The sequence below is a fragment of the Armigeres subalbatus genome, unplaced genomic scaffold (assembly GCF_024139115.2).
Source record: "Armigeres subalbatus isolate Guangzhou_Male unplaced genomic scaffold, GZ_Asu_2 Contig656, whole genome shotgun sequence".
Classification (NCBI taxonomy): domain Eukaryota; kingdom Metazoa; phylum Arthropoda; class Insecta; order Diptera; family Culicidae; genus Armigeres; species Armigeres subalbatus.
The window spans coordinates 139,037-158,216 of record NW_026943431.1 but is presented as its reverse complement, the minus strand read 5'-3'; the positions used below and the strand labels follow the sequence as shown (position 1 = coordinate 158,216).

General features: G+C 40.2%; 1 protein-coding gene across 1 annotated transcript; it reads left to right on the top strand.

Moving 5' to 3' along the window:
* On the top strand, positions 1–16,401 carry LOC134204540 (protein singed wings 2-like). Its single transcript, XM_062679354.1, is given in 6 exon segments — positions 1–328; positions 14,644–15,149; positions 15,234–15,721; positions 15,785–15,958; positions 15,960–16,112; positions 16,114–16,401. Coding segments are annotated over 6 exon segments (1,449 nt in total). The 5' UTR covers positions 1–260; the 3' UTR covers positions 16,174–16,401.
* The last annotated feature ends 2,779 nt before the right edge of the window (positions 16,402–19,180 follow it).

Genomic DNA, 19,180 nt, shown 5'->3' with positions numbered 1-19,180 from the left:
CTGCGAGCGCCGGTTTTTGTACTTTTGGAGGAGAATTCCAAGTTCCTACGTCGCGTTATTTTCGGGTTTTTGATTTCGTTTTTTTTTTTCATGGGTCATACACGTTTTGAAGGTACAACTATTTTATGCAAAGTATATGGAGGCTACGATAATTCCTCAAAGCTTTAGTGCAGTTCAATTTACAACACAGGGATTAACGTCGTTCAAATAAAGTCGTCCTCTTAAATTCGTGACCGTTGGTGAAAGGGCTCAGGTGGATCATGACTATTAGGCTCATCCATAAGGAAGCGTTCCGGACGTGGCTTTGGTGCTGGATCAGTTTAACTTTGTAAGTGCCATCGCTGTGTCTAGGTTCTGACTATTTTTTAAGCATCCATATAAATAGAACACTACCGGTGCTAACTGATGATGCTCGCTTTCCACCTCAGTGCAAAGTAAATAACATGTGATTTTAGCGTCTAAATGTTTGCTCTATTTCGAATTCTGGAAATACTGACTGTTACGTTCTTGTGATACAGATGAAATTGAAGCTATTTAAGCTTAGGCAAATTTTGTTTGAACGTCGCCAAATAATGTAAACGAGTGTTTGTAGCTTCGGTAAACATAAGACATGCGTTAATATACTCATTCTCTATCTCTTACGCTTTACTTGGATTACATCCCCCAACTGAAACATTGCCGTCGTTTGAAGTTTAATAAGTACCGCAACTGCTTTGTTTCTATGCCTACAAAAACGCCTTGAAAAATTAAGTAGATTGTATTCTCGAAAATGCCAGCTACCTTAAGTATCGTCTTCTTTGTAATCGCACATCTTATCGCTGAAGGAGTGGAAGGTCCCTATAGTAGATGCTTGTACTGTCCCATCGTACAGCAATGGTGTTAATTAAGACGAGATTAAATTATCACGTCGGTACTCGGTTAATGCTTACTTGCAGATGAGTGGGAATAACATTTTTGGAGGCCAATGAGTAATCTTATTCAAAAAATTTCATAATCAATTAGATTGCACTGCTCATGATTTGATGCAAGAAATCCCAGTGAGCTTATAATCTATTCTTCTTCTTCTTCTTTTTATTGGCATCACATCCCCCACTAGGACATCGCCACCTCGCAGCTTAGAGTTCATTCTGCATTTCCACAGTTATTAACTTCGAGATTTCTAAGCCAAGTTACCATTTATTTATCCGTTTATCATAAGGCTAACACGATAATACTTTTATGCTCAGGAAAGTCGAGAAAATTTCCAAAACCGGACGGGAATCGAACCCAGCAACCTTCAGCATGGTCTTGCTTTGTAGCCGCACGGCTAAGGAAGGCCCCCATAAGTTATTACATATAGTACCGTGAAGTACCCTAATTTCACGCACTTAAGATCTGACAAAGTTAAAACGTTCATTGAAAAACATGTAGTGACCATTTGGGAGCATTTGCTACTGCATCACGTAGTAGAGGGATTCTAGGTTCTCAAAAAAATTGTTACTTGCAAACTTTGCAGCTATTTAAAAAAAATTGCGATATAAATCTGAGACCGTTGTATGATCTTTATTTCGCGCATAAAAATAGGATAGTTCCTAATTTCGCGCAAAAATGTTCCTAACTTCGCTCATGTTTGGAATTGAATATGGTTATTGGTTTGATGAAATATAATCACTTGACCAATAGAAGCATGCATCCATTGTCCAAAATATGCAGATAACGGTATCAGGCAGCCGTCAGTGACCCATTCTTTAGTCGAAATGGTATGCCCCTATATTGCTTAGATTTTACTTCTTGAATTTTAGTTGACACAAGTCATAATTCCTAATATATCGTTTTCTTCTGAAATATAAACCGTATTTTAGGAAAAAAGGCATTGTATGAGCAATGTTTAGCTGGTGTATTAAAAAAAGTTTTAATTTTAGAGACATTATGTATGAAAGTCCTAAATTCCGCTATCTCTTACATAGGACATCTTCAAATATGTGTTTCATATTCATATATAAGACATCTTCAATATTATATACATTATCGAAAAAGCTGCTGTAGTTTTATCCTCGACTTAAGTTTAGCATCATTTTACACATCGAATTTGATAGCTATTGCAGGCACTAATCTATAAGATTTTTCAAGTCAACATTAGTCGATGTCGGTGGTTATCCGCCTGAAAATTAGATAAAAAGCGTATGGGAATGAACTATTCGGGTTCTATTCAGTGTAAAACTGTCCTGTGCATTATATTGCTTTTGTTTCATTAGAATGCAAATGAAACTACGCAACAACAATAAACGAAATTAGGCACCCTAATTACTCTCATATACCTAATTTCGCGCACAAAGCGAAAGTCTAAATAAACACAAAATACATAAAATATTACACTTTTCAATAGTAATGACGAATAAACATATCCAACATGAGGGTTCCGTAGCGTAGTTGGCTACACGTTCGCCTTATAAGCGAATGGTCATGGGTTCGATTCCCAGCCCCTCCACCAAACCCTCGTCAGTCGCCAGATCCGCAGCCCATACGGTAGCGTTTGGGGTACGCGCCTTACCGTCACGGCTGCCTGATGACGACTGACAACTTGTTCTTCTCGGAGGCATTCCTCCAACGTTACCCGGATTAATGGCAACCGAACAATGCAACGATCATTGAATACACGACATGGACAAACGGACACAATTCACGATGAGATGGACTCTGGGACGGGACTTGCAAAGAGGAAAAAATGTAACTTCATCTGCAACCAGCAAGCGCTGTCACGAATTGTCAGATGCAACCAGCACCTTTTTGTGTAAAAGTATTGATATCCCTCAAAAAGTATTCCGAATGATTTTGTTTTACGAGTACTTTTTCACTTTGAAAAGTATTCTAGAAAAGCCGGACAGCTTAATATTGAACTGTTATAAATACGGGTTTTATTTCCGATAGGAAAATCTTTTTAAAAATAAGTTTACAAATCCGTAAATCACAAACACTTTTATTGTGCTCAGAAGATTCTACCCGGGATTTAGGTGAAACACTCAAGGAAACAGTTGAGAATCGATGATCAACTGTGATGAAAAGAAGAACAAGTGTCAAAACAAGGAAAAAGAAGCCGTCTTTGCAGGTCTCGTCTCAGGATGGACTGGCAACGACAATAATAATGGTAATGGAAATCTAAAAATAGATTCTGTGTGGATTCTGTAGAGCAGAATACCACAGTAGATCTCGGCACAGTAGCGGTCAAGTAACACAGAGTGCCTAACAAATAAATAAAGGAATAACAAAAAACATATCCACCAGAGCATAATGGATACAAATTTTTCCAAAAAGTAGCCACTTTTGTGCAGTAAAATCATTTGTTTAGGGAACTGTACCGGTTTGGCCATGTTCCTAATTTGGCCAATTTTGCGAATAACTCCAAAAATAAAGCAATTCGCAAGGGTTTTATTAGTTCCATTATTATTATTATTTAATCAGACTAAGGCCGAAGTGGCCTGTGCGGTATATAAGAGTCTTCTCCATTCGGCTCGGTCCATGGCTACACGTCGCCAACCACGCAGTCTACGGAGGGTCCGCAAGTCATCTTCCACCTGATCGATCCACTTTGCCCGCTGCGCACCTCGCCTTCTTGTGCCCGTCGGATCGTTGTCGAGAACCATTTTCACCGGGTTACTGTCCGACATTCTGGCTACGTGCCCGGCCCATCGCAGTCGTCCGATTTTCGCGGTGTGAACGATGGATGGTTCTCCCAACAGCTGATGCAATTCGTGGTTCATTCGCCTCCTCCACGTACCGTCCGCCATCTGCACCCCACCATAGATTATTAGTTCCAACAAGAGATATATTCCTCGGGCTTCAACGCTGCTTTCAACTGATTGATTATTTTGGAAAAATATGTATTTTTCAGGGTTGGCCAAATTAGGCACTAAGTTGGCCAAAACAGGTGCACTTCCCCTACTTGGATCATGTTGTTAGTCTTTGTGCTAAGCACAAGCAAATATAATAGTCGATAGGAGGACCAAATTGAAATAATCTTATTCGGTGTACTAAACCAAGTTTGTTTTCCAAATTCTTTCGTGAAAAACATTTAACAACAATGATATTTTGTAATCCTCCAGATCTTTCAATGATACCTAAAAATAGAAAAATATATATGATTTTGTAATGCGCAAAGTTAAGGCGCGCGCGAAATTAGGGTACATCACGGTAGTGTCCATATTTTTTGGAATCATTATGTCATCCTAGGAGTGTGTTATCGCTTACGTTAATATGTTTAGTAGTACAGCTCTGTTCGAAAACCACTTTTACAGTTTTTAATCGATATTCAACTTTCGACCAAGGCAGGCATTTTTTCAACAATATTTTTTTTCAATAATAGGGTATCTGTTCCTATATCAATAACAATAAGGCAATGCGTATATGAAATGCATTTATTTCTCACCCAATAATCAAGAAACATGAGAATAATTATGCTCGGCTCACGTCATTTTTAATTGAAAACAATTTGGTAACTTCAAAAATGAAATTGTTGTCACATTGTAGAAGTATTTAGCTAAAAAACATCATCACTGCCATGCACCTATTTCAATAACATTCAAAAACAGTTAATCCTATGCCTGTACCTATATCAATAATACTGTTTCCAACATAAAATACGCACACTATTACTTGTGTGTATACGTAACGATATAATTGCAGCGATGCCGAATTCTTCAATGTTTTGTATTTGAGTTGAATAATAATTACAAAATTCCAGTTTTTGTTGTAGTTTTCCAACTTATCAATTTAATGTTATGTTTGTCATAGCTTATCTCTTCGATATATCTTGTTTTACAAACATAAGAGTTGAATTTCACAATGAAAGTTCATTCAAGCATTTTTGAAATAAGAATCTAGGTCGGCAACCCTTGCAGATGCAGCAAGCCGTGTAGGGGAAAAGTGGGTAAAACCGACACCTTAAGCAACTTTACAGTTTCCCAATCTATGAAGCAATTTTGTGGACTATAAATTTCATACAACCGTACTTTGGCTCTTCATGCATCAGTCCATGAGGTCTCACAAAAATATTTCTTGATAGAATTTGATTTATGATGAAAACGCGAACAATCTATCTTCCAGCCCAAACAACTTGGGTGCGGGTAAGATCGACACCACATGAGGGTAAAACCGACACATCAAGTCGTTATGGAATCGAACATCAGAACAATTCTAAATGACGTTACAACATAATTGGAAATGTTTAACAACATTCATTTTGATATTAGTGTATGAATAAGCGTATCTGTCAAGGTACATATTAAGTGGTGGAATTAAATGGGATTGTACAAACTCGTCTTATGACAAACGAAGACATTCCACTAAAAAGCTCAAAATAATTTTCTTAACCAAATCGTTTCTATTCGCACCACCCAGATATGAACTAACTTTTTGTTAACGTTAACTACGACAAACATCTGTATATTATGTCTATCTGATGGCCTATGTTCAGGGGTAATGGAAACTCGATTTCGATTTCGTGGAAACTGCGTATGCGCAGCGCCTTATGGCACCGTTGCCGGAAGAGGATGAGTTCAATGAAGTCCCTCTTGCGGACTGCTGGAGTACAGTCAAAGTAGCCATGAACGACGCAGTTGAGAGCAACGCCGGGTATGTGGAACGGAGGTGTCGTATTGATTGATTCGATGAGGAGTTCGGACAGTTTCTGATGCAGAAGAATGCAGCGCGGAAACCCGGTAGAATTTGGAATGCTATAGACAGCAACGGAGGTAGCAGACCCGCCTCTTCTGGGAGAAGAAACGCCACCTGGGAGAAGGGGAGTGCGAGGAGATGTCGTTCTCAAGAAACACGCAAGTTTTATCACTTGAGTGGCGCTAAGACAGCAGAAGAGACGACTACATCAGTTCAGCGGACGATGTGAACCAACCAGCCCTCACATTTAAGGGAAACCCTGGGAAGCCATCCAACAGCTCAAAAACATCAGGATGGGTTTGGAAAAGCTTACCAATTGTCTGTACAGATTGATAGTCAGAATCGACGAAACAGAACTGCAACTGGAGGCATGGAAGGGGATCCTTGGCCTGCTTTACAATAGAGTGATTCAAATTTTGACTTTTTTGCTCCCCTATGCTTAAACGATGACATTTGCTATTTTAATAATCGTCCTAAATTTTAAGCTAATTTGGATTTAATTTGACTGAGCACAAGCAATTTGAAGCTTGTATGAAAATTACTATGAAAACAGCAACTTTTGTAAAAAACCGTTCCCCATCATTGCCCATTAAGCTCTAAAAATGTATGAATACGTTAGCAATATAGGAAATTTAACAAGGGAAAATATCGTCGTTGTTGCTAAACGATTTGATGCTGGCAACAAAAGTTATTAGGGAAATACTGAATTGAGGGAAATTCAATTTAACACGTAAAAGAATAACATCAATATCAATAATGAGCATTTTGTTTTCTTTATAATTTTGCTCACAAAAGTCAGATTGCTTCGCAACAACAACTGACTTTCAGCTTAGGATCTATTCTATGATAGCAATGCGTTAAATATATTCAAATAGATTACGGGCTGCTTCACGAAACGATCCTTTACATAAGTGGCAATTCTCATAGTAATTCTCATAGAACCTTCAAATGGCACGTGCACAATCAAATTACATTCAAATCAGCTAAAAATTTGGGAGGACTATTAAAATAGCAAAAACAATCGTTTAAGCACAGGGGAGCGAAAAAGTCAAAAATTGAATCACTCTACTTTACAACTTAGTATTCTATTAGCATTTCCTAAGTTATTATTTGCTTTCTATGCCCGCCGTACCATGAGTATATATCTTGTGTGGCAAGTACAATGGTACACTAATTATGTTAATATGTACACTAATTATGCCCAGAGAGTAGGGAAAGTTTCCAACCCGAAAACATCCTAAACCGGACGAAGAATCGAACTCGCCATCTCCGGATTGGCAATGCTACGCCTTTGCTCGCAAGGCTACTGGATACCCCCCAGTGGCAAGTATACATACCATTAAAACCATAGCAATAAATCTTCCGGACAGAGCGATAAACACTCAACTGACAAATGTCGACGGTCAGTAGCATCATCACCTTAGTGCTAAACATTGATAAACCGAGCCAATCATTTATAGCTCTACTTCGAAAAAAAAACAGACATACTCTGAATTGCGGTGTACATATAGCTCGTCAACGTAATTTACCTACTTGTAATTGTTTATCTGTCCTATTCAGCCATAAATCACATGTGATATGGTACAGGTGTCAGATCTCACATAATGTGTGGATCGGTTGAGTAAAAACCACAAGTCAATCAATGGATACCGGAATCAAACAATTTGATACCACCATGGAATACGAACAGCAATTTGTAATCTATTGAAAACTGATGAGTGGCACGTGTTAGATTGAGAAGACTGAATTCATTTGGAGTAAATTGAGGGAAAAAATCGGGTGAACAAAATGTTTATTTTGATGTATAACTACACCAACCACCACAACAAATTTAAATAATTCCTCTTGGTTCTCAGTCCATGGAAGCATGCTTCGCAAATTTCAATTAGTGATTATTTCTATATAGGGGAACTGTTCCGATCTCCATCTCACTGTACATATATCCATCTCATCGCTAAACAAATAAATACGTTCAATCAAAGTTAATTGCCTATTTCAGGGGATTAAACCACCCGATTTGGACGTTAATTTACAATGTTATGAAAACTCATATGTGGATATGTACGTTATGTGGAAGATATTGATTTGGAAAATGTATTGGAGGTAACCACTTTCCCTTCGATGGGACTCGAACCCATACCCTACAGTACGCTAGACTGGTGCTTTAGGGCCGATGCCCACGTAGCGTGTTTTCAAGCTGCGTGCACGCCGCGTCCACGCAAGGTACCCAGCATCAAATGTAGTCGTGCACACGTCTACGTGTGCATTACTCCATTTGATGCTGGGCACCTTGCGTGAACGCGGCGTGCACGCAGCATAAAAAACCGCTACGTGGACATCGGCCCTTAACCAACTAAGCTACGAAGGACCTCCGTTGGCCTTCGCAACCTAGCGGCTACTGAACGGGCTCGAGATTCCCAAATTGGACGCATAGTCAAATCACTCGCAATCCATTTCTCAAGCCATCACTTCCACATGTGTATGGTACACGTCCACATTAGAGGAAATACGGCACCAAATTCGTTGCTTCTTTTTGTCAACATACGTGCTCACTGCTGAAAAAAATCACAAAAATGATAAACCAAATTCCTTTCCATTGCTTTGTTTTTGATGGGATGGAAATAGGAGCTATGAGATGAAGTGGCGAACCGTTCCCCTATCAGATTTTATGTTGGTTAGTAAGAGCATTTACGAGCAGCAAGGAGAAGAATTAAAACCATCGCTACACCCAACGGATGGCTGATTTTGATACAGTTCTGCATAAGAACATTACAGAAACTGTATAATAATTTGGCATATACAATTTCAGAAGATTTTGATACAACCATTTTATTGAACTCTTACAATTTTTTTTTATTTTAATACAATATTTGTATGAAAAGCTTAGATTTTTTGTATGAATACCTTGCAGAATTATATACACTCAACCATCTTTTTACGTCACGAAAACCGAATGTGACGTAAAAAGAATTTTTGCTAAAATTTCTATTATTTCACTTCATTTATTGATCGTTGGATACTTTTAAATAAATTCACTTGCGTCTTACATGAGGTATTGTAAGATCTCTCCCAATCCAGGCATATGAGATGTTAAAGGATCTCCAAATTGTCCTGGAGTTCTTATCAAATGGTCTACCAATCAACCAAAGCCTTCATGATGTCCTAAGCCGTGGTATCAACTCTATTATGTTTTCTGCGTATTTGTCTTTCACTTGCGTCTCAAAACAAGACATACGAGATGTTATAAGATCTCCAAATTGTCCTGGAGTTTGAATCAAATACTCTACCGAATCAACCACAGCCTTCATGATGTCCCAAGCCGTGGTATAATCTCAATTATATCCTCCGTGGATTTGTCTTTCACTTGCGTCTCAAAACAAGACATATGAGATGTTATAAGATCTCAAAATTGTCCTGGAGTTTGAATCAAATGGTCTAATAAATCAACCAAGGCTTCCATGGTGCCCCCAGCCGCGGTATCAACCCAATTATGTCCTCCGATTATTTGGTTCAAAAACTCCAAATTGTCCTGGAGTTTGAATCAAATGGTCTACCGAATCAACCAAGGCTTCCATGATGTCCCCAGCCTTGGTGTCAACCCAATTTTGTCTTCTGAGTATTAGTCTTTCACTTGCGTCTCAAATTGATTTCATTAATTCGGTAGACCGTTTGATTCAAACTCCAGGACAACTTGGAGATCTTATAACATCTCATATGCCTTGTTTTGAGATGCAAGTGAAAGACAAATACTCAGAGAACATAATTTAGTTGATACCACGGCTTAGGACATCATGAATCATATGTCTGGATTTGAGACGCAAGTGAAAGAAAAATACTCGGAGGACATAATTGGGTTGATTCTGCGGCTGAGAACATCATGAAAGCCTTGGTTGATTCGGCAAAACTTTTGATTCAAATTCCAAGACAATGTGGAGATTTTGCAACATCTCATATGTCTGGATTTGAGACGCAATTGAAAGACAAATATTCGGAGGACATAATAGTGTTGATACCACGGCTGGAGACGGCATGAAAGCCTTGGTTGATGCGGCAGAACATTTAATTCAAACTCCAGAACAATTTGGAAACCTTACAACATCTTATATGCCTGGATTTGAGACGCAAGTGAACGAAGACATCATGCAAGCCTCAGTAGATTCGGTAGACCTATGATTCAAACTCCAGGACAATTTGGAGATCTCAGAACAACTCATATGCCTACATTTGAGACGCAATTGAAAGACAAATACTCGGAGGACATATTTGGGATCAAACCGCAGCTGAGGAAATTCTTGGTTGACCTGGATGATCTATGGAAAGATCACATGGAGCATGAACCATTTTTAAAAAGAGTTAACAACTATTTCCTTACGCTTGTAGACCTTAGGTCCTTGGTTACGCATGTAGATTCCAGGAAATTCTTGGATGCCCTGGAATAGAACAATTGTTGAAGGTAAATGATAAATATATACGAAGCATCTACTTTGTTCTTTGGGTTTCTAAGAGTGCCTTTTTATAGGCTTACTTTTGGATGTCAATAATGTTCCAAATTCTTTTCACGTCACGTGCCGTTAAAAGGAGGCCGTAAACCGAAGTGACGTTTAAAAAACTGCCGTAAAAAGAGGGTTGAGTGCTAACACACACAATATTTTTAACACGGGTCTTATTTATTAATTTCTCGGTTAACCTAAACTTTTACAGCTTTTGGAATACCACCTGAATTTTCTTTGATTTTTTTGAAATTTTTTTCATGAGGTGAACTCATAGTTTCATTGTCGCTAAAGGTCATAATCGACTAAAAACCAATCGTGTAAAAAACAATCGGGTGTATTTTTTATTGTAAGATTTGTTTTTATATATATACTATAAAAATAACAAGTGTTATTATCATTTAGTATAATTTAAATATACTAGCGTTTCATGCTGAAAATATTTTTTCTTCTTCCTAAGCAATGGAGGGGGAATCTGCTCAACAGAGATCCTGGGTTGTCCAGGGAGTGCGGGGTTAGGGACCACCTCCAACAGCAAACGAGGGAAGCAGGACTACATCCCCGACCCGCTAAACCGTTTTCATTGCCGCCAAGCCCATCGTCCCTTCGGTACAACCAGAAAGTACTGCTTCAAAGGGGGGGGGGAGTGCACAACGCACCCTCGAGGTTAGCTGCGTGTCCTTGCAGCATCGAACATCGTAACTCGCTTTTTTAGAAGAACACCATGGTATCGTGCCAGCGCATTGCCGGCTCTGTAAATAACTCTGTAACTCTGCGATACGATCTATTCGCCAACACACAGAGGGATTTGCCGACGCGGTGTCTACGCCTGCCCCAGCCTTGACGAGGACCCTTTCCGTCCTTGGGCTCGGAACTCGCCCGGTTGACCGACGCCGCGCGAAGAACAACATGGTATCGTCGCTTTGGTTTGTTCGAAAAAAGGATCGAGTTCGACCACACGGCATGACCACCGGTATGACCCATGAAGCCGACTCCGAACCCTTGGACCACCTCTTATTTGCGCCTGAACTAGCCATCCTTGAGTCCACGCGCCACCTTCTGTGTAGCTCCGAGACGATTTGGACGATAGCCGATAAAACGGCGTTCCAGCCAATTTCATCTTTACACATCCTCCGAACTAGGTTGTCCGGGGTAGTGTCCAGACCACATGTGGCAAGCATGTGGTCACGCATTGCGCGAAAACTTGGGCACACGAACAACACGTGTTCCGCCGTTGCCTCTTAACCTGCGCACACCGGACACTCGGGCCTAATCCCACCTTGACGCTCCCTAACTTGACTACCTTGGAGGCGTCCGCTGCAGATAGCCGAACCAATGCTACCTGCGTCCCTGCTACACCTTTCCGTAGCCGGTGAACGGCTGCGGTGGGCGTCTCCACTTCACACTGTCGCCATGACGAGCTCTTCAACTTCGGTGATCTCGTCCTGGTCTTTAACCCTTAGATTCACCTCCGTCGTGAGTGCCCTCACCTTGACCGTCTCGCCTAGGACTTCCTCCGCCAACTTCTTGTAGACGGCGCCCTTTTGCGAGACGCCCCGCTTCAACTCGAGGATCATCTCGCCCGTCCAAGTACGTCGGCGCCGAGTTCACCGAGATTGATGTCACTCGTCATCGCCTTCAACACGTCCGAGTACTCAGCCTCGTTCGTCTTGATGACTAGGGCATCGCCCCTGGAGCGATTGGCGCCTACTCTAGACTTCTTGCTACCCTCATTCGCCTGGGCCTTTTTTCGGCCCTTGACGTCTTCGGTTTCCTCTTGTTCTTGACCAAGGTCCAGGAGGCGTCCTCCGCATTTTGGAGCGGCCCCCAGGGAGCTCAACCTCTGGAGACTGTCTCCCCCGTTTTTGTGTCTGCTCCGTTGGAGCAGTCACCCCCGACGTGCCCGCGAATACTTGAGCCTCAGTCTGGGTAGACTTTGCCACCACCGTCTTCGCTGGCACGCCCTCGGTCGAATAGATCTTGTCCGAGTCCGCGAATCCCTGGGTCTCAGTCTGGGTAGACCTCGATTCCACGAATTTCACGGGTTTGCACTTGGCCGTCCCGACTGCCCTCTCCAGCTTGGCGTCCAACATCGACTTTCGAAGTTTCAACAAGTTCTCCTTGAGGTCCTTACTGATATTATGTTTCAATGACACAAAGTCGATGATGGCGTCCAGCTATTCCGTCGCCACCTCGAAGGCCGAAAGCCCATTTCGTTTGCGTTTCATCGCCCCTCAAGCCGTCCATAACCACTACCGGCATAGCCGGGGAGAAGGTTAAGTGACCCACGCTGGCGCTACGCACCGAGCTGCCGACTATTGCCTCTGACCTCCTAGGCGGAGACCTGAACAACCCACCTCTTGCGAAAGGGTTGTCGTCTACACGCTACCACTAATTGAAGAATTGAATTGGTTTTCCATTTTGCTGAAAATATTAGACAAAGACCAATGTACTGATAGACAAAATCGTAGAGGAAGCATAGTCCTAGAAGTCTAACATACAAAATATTTCGAAAATCCGCCTCTGAAATGAGCTACAGTAATATCCCGATTTTATCACCCCCCTGGTGAATTTTGGGGTGATAAAACAGGGTATGCGACATAATTGTAATTTTTTTTTTTTTAATTCATTCCACAAATATGAATCATTTTGTGCCTTGGAAAGGACAAATGCGTGAACGGTACCCGTTATTTCTTGTCAAAATTGCTTACAGAATATTTCCCAGGTACTCAGAAGTCGTTCGTAATAAACAAACAGAAAATCAATATTGTTTGTGGTATTATTTACGAAAATAAAAAGAATGACAAAATTTTTTGCGGTGACAAAATCGGGTCGAAAACGTGATAAAATCGGGACGTGATAAAATCGGGTCGAAAACATGATAAAATCGGGGGTGAACAAAATCGGGAGTGACAAAATCAGGGTCAACACTGTATTGGCTGAATACTAAATTTTAATAATCTGAAAAACTGATATATGTAAGATTTACAATGTTCTGAAAACTCTGATGTAAATATGTACATTATTTGGAATATTTTGATTTAAAAAATGTATTGAACTCACTCTAATGTGAACGTGTACTATACACATGGATTGTGAGTGCTTTGACTATGCGTCTGATTTGGGAATCTCTGGCTCATTCAGTATCCGCTAATTTGCGAATGCTGTTGGTTGGTTTTTGGTTGAAAGTACCAGTCTAGCGGACCGTCGTGCGGGGCTTCTTTTGAAAAATCAGGGGCTACTTTGGATATTTTAAAACAAGAATTATAACGAAAATTACTATAAAATTGTCATTATCACCAATCGGGTGTCTTGTTGATGGTTGGACGACAACTTTCTGTTACAAATTTGGTATTTTTTCCGTTTAGTTTTTTCAAAAATTAAAAATCCAAAGTAGCCCCGGAATCAAAAGAAGCCCCTGCACGATTTAATACTCAAGAGTCGTGGGTTTGAGTCCCATCGAAGGAAAGTGGTAACCTCCAATATATTTTTCAAATCAGAATTTTTCACACAATGTACATATTTACATCTGAGTTTTCAGAACATTGTAATTTAATGTCCAAGTTGGGTGGTCCAATACCCGGAAAATAGGCAAATAACTTTGATTGAATCGGTAATAAGATGATAAGTGCGATCCCTGGCTGGCGGGTGGAGGGCGGGTTACATGTGATAATGACGTTAGCCGCGAAGTAAAAAGACGTATCGTGGCATGGTGGAAAATGGTTAATGGCGTAGACGCATGAATCACGATTACAGTAGGCTAAACATGTAGTGCGTATGCCGGAAGAGAGACCAGCAAAAGTATTGTTTACCAGAGAACCTGGACCTCGGCATCGGGGTAGACCCCGCACTCGCTGGCTGTGTACAATCGAGGAAGATGTGCGTGCGGCCGATGCGACCTGGAATTACATTCGGTTTTGGTATAGGACAAATATTTAGAAAAAAAACCCTTATTAATCCACCTAGCATAATTACCGCCTTTCTCGAATAATATTAGAAAAATAGTATTTTGGCCAAAACTCTTGAGTCAATAGTCCAATCTGGTCAATTTTCAATATGAAACGAAGGGATAGGATTTAAAAAAATGAGCTAGACTTTTCACGCATTTTTGTATTGGAAAAATCTATTTTGATCATAACATTTGAGTCCATTGTTTCCAGCCAAATTTAAATGGGAAACAAAGGAATAAGATTCTCGGCAGCAAAATAAATTTTCCATCCTAGAATTAAGAAATTGCCAATAATAAAATCAAGTGTGAGCAAAAAAAATAAATATAAAATTTCCACAAATAATGCAAAATTTCCATAAACAATTGAGAACTTTCCACCTCTGGAGACTGATATATGTAGACTAGATCTTTACATTAACCATACTGTCGGTGTTCAATCAACAGTCCAAGAGACGAACATTTAAAATCAATTACAACCCATCATCTTCAATTGTCTCACAAATCAATTCATAACCAATCAATATGGATCGATTCTATTCTCTTTCGTTCGTGCAGCTACATTCATTTGCTCGTGGCAGAGCTTCCGTTAAGCCTGAAGAATCTGGCGATTGAGAACATCGCAATCGAAGAGTGCTCCAATCAGCAAAGATTATTCGAAGCTCATCCCCGGTGCTATTTCGATGAACCGAACAAAACGGTTTGTTTTCGCGGGATCGAAAATCGCCGGATTCGTCATTTTAGGGCTCGGTACAACCGCAACACTGAGCTGATTCTGTGTCACTGGCCATGGAAAAGTTTCGATCCGTATGATCTTGCCGAGCTGACGCCCAACATCGAGAAGTTCTCGATCATGGGTGAACATTTGTGGACGTTGAAAGAGGATTTCCCGCCACTTCCTTACCTGTGGGCAATCAACATCACGGGAACAAAGCTGAACTTCACGAGAAACACAACGTTCAGTGAATTGACAGCGTTGCGGCAGGTGAACATGCGGGCAATGCTCTGGTTCAGGGTCGTTCCTCTCAGATTCAGCAGCGAACACGTCGATGTCTTTCTTCATGGTAGGTCCCTGCTTAAAAATGGCTTTTCATAAGTAATGAGGGTGAGCCAAGTCTCTTTAACTAATGTTCAGAAGATCTTTGCAGGTAATCCATGGAACTGCACAAATGACATGATTTGGTTACTTGAAGAGCAGAGCGGATTTTACGCTGATAAATCTACGCTTGTGTGTAAGGATTGGAAGTACACCGGGCGACCCGTACTTACTGCCATGGAGTATAAACGAAATCTGCGGGAACACTGCCGACATGAAGAAATTCGAAACTGTACATGTCTGATTTCTTATCTACGTCTGAGCGATAGCGGCCGTACCTTTCATCCGTTGATTACCGTTAACTGCACCGGCAAAGGGTTCTACGATCTTCCAAGCTATTTACCGCCGAACACTACGGTGTTACACGTGGCAAATAACAATATTACATCGGTGGAGAGGTTAACCACAATAGACCACTACAAAAAGGTTCAGCACATCTACTTGGACAACAACAAGATCGAATCGATCGATATTCTCGAGGACAGTATATGGTTAGACAACTTTCGAATTCTGAGTTTACGTGGGAATAAGATTAGTAGGGTTTGTGGTGCTGATTCTAATGAATTGCAAATTTTGTTAAACATGTCTTCAACATCGTTTTAGATACGAGTCTACAGCGTGGAACATGCCTTCGAGCGCAACAGCAACGTGGGACAACTGTACCTGAGCAACAATCCGTGGCGTTGTGGCTGCCGTTTTGCCACCCGTATGCAAGCGTTCCTGCATAAGCACGAATCGGTGGTGGTGGATTCGCGCAACATAACGTGCTACATTACCGGACGATGATGGGCACAAGTCGTATCACTACATGATGGTTTTGACCCCCAACGATGTGTGTCTATTGACGGTTCACAACAAGGCGGCCGTTTACGACATACTGAGTATTCTGTTCGCCTCTTTAATTTTACTAATAGTCATCAAGCTAGCATACCGATTACTACATCTATCGGAAGTATGGGAAGTTGCCGTGGCTAATAATGAAGATGCCGTAAATGTTGGATGGGTATGAAACGCGAGAGCAGAAGGAGCCAACACGGGCTTGTTGTTTGTGATATCGAGCAGAAGGGGTGCAATGATGACGCCGAGACGTCGTGTCGCGCTCAAATATACTTAATTACATTTGTATATATAATAGGAGCTGTAAATCAAATGGTAAATAGACAAAGAATCTCATGTGTAACTGATATTGCGTTGGATGACCCAATGAGAAAATTTTCCACATGGTAGTGAGGCGATGGTTCGTCAATCTCATGACTATATTTGTATAACGAATCGAATCAGTCAACATTGCTGGAATAAAATAGGAATTTTAAGGGAAATTTTTTAAGCTCTTTTAGTGGAATGTCTTCTACTGCCGTCATACGCATATTTGTCTCATGTTTGCTGGGATTTCCTATGAACATGGGACAATTATGCGTAGAACGGCAGTTCACCTGTCATAAGACGGGTTTAGTACTATTCCATTTAAGTCCACCACGTTTTTTTACAGGTACTTATTTCGAGCTCAACTGTGTGGCCATCTTCAGTGTTTCGTACTTGACTCGACTTTTTGGCATTTAACTTAATTTTCTTAATTACCTTAGAGTACATTTATCTATTACATTTCTCTTAGTGATAAGAGTTCGGTAAAATGGAAGGCATCGGCGTTTACGGTATGGGGCCGTCCCGAAACCACGTGGTTATATAGGGGGATAGTAGGGCTGGTTTGTTAAATGAACGCGATAAGCCACATGAAGGGAGGGGGAGTTTAGCTCCTGAAACACGTGTTTTTTAAATTCATTTTGACGTTGGACAACGTCTTACCCGACCGTTAATAGAGCCTTTACCTTTCGGTGGATTTTGAAGATGCAGGGTGGGCGTACCCATCGTCACCATACTTAAGAACAATTAATTTTAAATAAATTTAAAAATAAAAAGCATATGGATGGTGTTGATATGCCAAACGAAAGGTTTTTTTTCCTGCACCTTAGAACAAATGTGAAAACCGCAATCAAATTCGTGTTACTGCCCAAAATTGCTTAATCCATAATATGAACGCATGTACCGTCAACTGGGGGGAAGATGATCATTTTTAAGACAAAACATGCAATAACAATGTGTGTTTACATTTTAAATCGAAACAAATATTTTCAAAACATGTACTGCTATACGTTGCAATAATCAACAACTTTAATTTTCTGAAATGCGTTCGCATTTATTAAAATAAATTAAATAATCACACAGTTTTTGAGTAATCTGGTTGGGGTGAAGTTGATCAAGACAGCTCTACTAAAATCATTATGACCTAGTAGTCAAAATACACTAGGATATTTGTATGAATGTTGAATTTACTACGTAAAGAAGTCTACGAAGCCAATATTTGAAACGAAAATAGCGTCATTTATGACTATCTCTCTCTTTCTCCCACAAAATACATTTTCATGATTATAATCGAAAAACTCGGATTTCTACCTAGCGGTAACATTACTTGAACGGCATTGGCGTAAATAAGGGGGGGCCGGGGGGGGCCTGGCCCCCTCCAGACCTACTTGTGGCCCCCCCCAGAAAATTTTGAAAAGTAATTCCAACTTAGTCAGTTTTTATTTCATTTACATATTTCTTAATTTTGATTATGAATTCTATAAACATATTTTTTGTTGCGTTATCACATCTATGACCATTTGTTCAGCAAAGCATCGAAATATTTAAGTTGGACCCCCGGGAACATTTTCTCGATTTTTAAGCTAAAATCAATGCCGCTTCTAATTCAGTTGCTAGCTTTAAATAATAAATTTGTTCTGCATTTGTTTGACTAGTATCCTGGTCGCAGAAACATAAAAACATAATTGTATTAATAAATATTTCTGTTCTATTAAACTACCATCCGCTTCAAAAAAGACTGAAGCAACTACATCAAAATGAGCACATGTACACAAATCCGGTCAAAGAAATTTCGAACGACCATCCATCCTAACGTCCGTAACTACAAAAACCCTACGTTATTCTGGAATTTGATTTATGACTCATGGAATTTATGACTCATAAAAAACACTTTAGGATTTCAAATTTGTGTTCATCGGTACTTAACTATTTCGGCACATAGCATACATTTTGGAATTGCATGAATACTTATAATGATTATGACAAAATTTCGTGGAATTTATTCCACATCTAAAGAGTTTCAAAAATTTCAAGTCGAGATCTTTATGGATTAAGTATTTATGGAAATGCTTGAAAACTTTCAGAATCATACTCATATCGAATTTCATTTATAGATAATTCGAAGAAGATTCTTGAATCTCAGATTACACACTTATCCACATTTAGTAACATGGAGAAGACAAGTTGACACAGACACAGCGTTTTGAAGCAATCACAGCATCATTGGAAATCAATTGTATTATTCGCGATTTTATTTATGTTAGTTCTAGGACGAATGAGCGATAAACTTAGTCAAACAATTTCTATTGCAATCCATGCGCACAGTGCTTTAAATCGCCTTTGAAAATTACATCCCACCAGCTGGTGCCATGCCCCCCCCCCCCCAGCCCGAGACCCTAGTTACGCCTATGTTGAACGGAGAATACTGTTGACTACCGTTTCATAAAAAAATTTGGCACTTTTGACTGACACTTCAACTGATCATCTTCACCTCAATGATCATCTTCCCCCCAGTTGACGGTACCAGTTGTGGCACTATTTTTAATATTCGTTCCTATAATAGCAAATCCCATTGAATTCTTATGATTTTGGCCGTAATGGGATCACTAGTGCGACAACTGGTTCAAAGGACGCCAAAAATTAAGCAAAATATTTTTTTTACAAATATGTTTTGCTTGTTTTGGAGGAGATTAAAGGTGTTATCGTGTCATATGAATATAGCTCCACAGACAAACAGACATAACACATTGAACATTCACTCATCAAATTCATCGTCGTTCAAACACTAACGACATCTGTTGATTTCAGTTAGTTGGGCAAATCACGAACCAGATGGCGGGAGTGAGCAAACGTCAAACT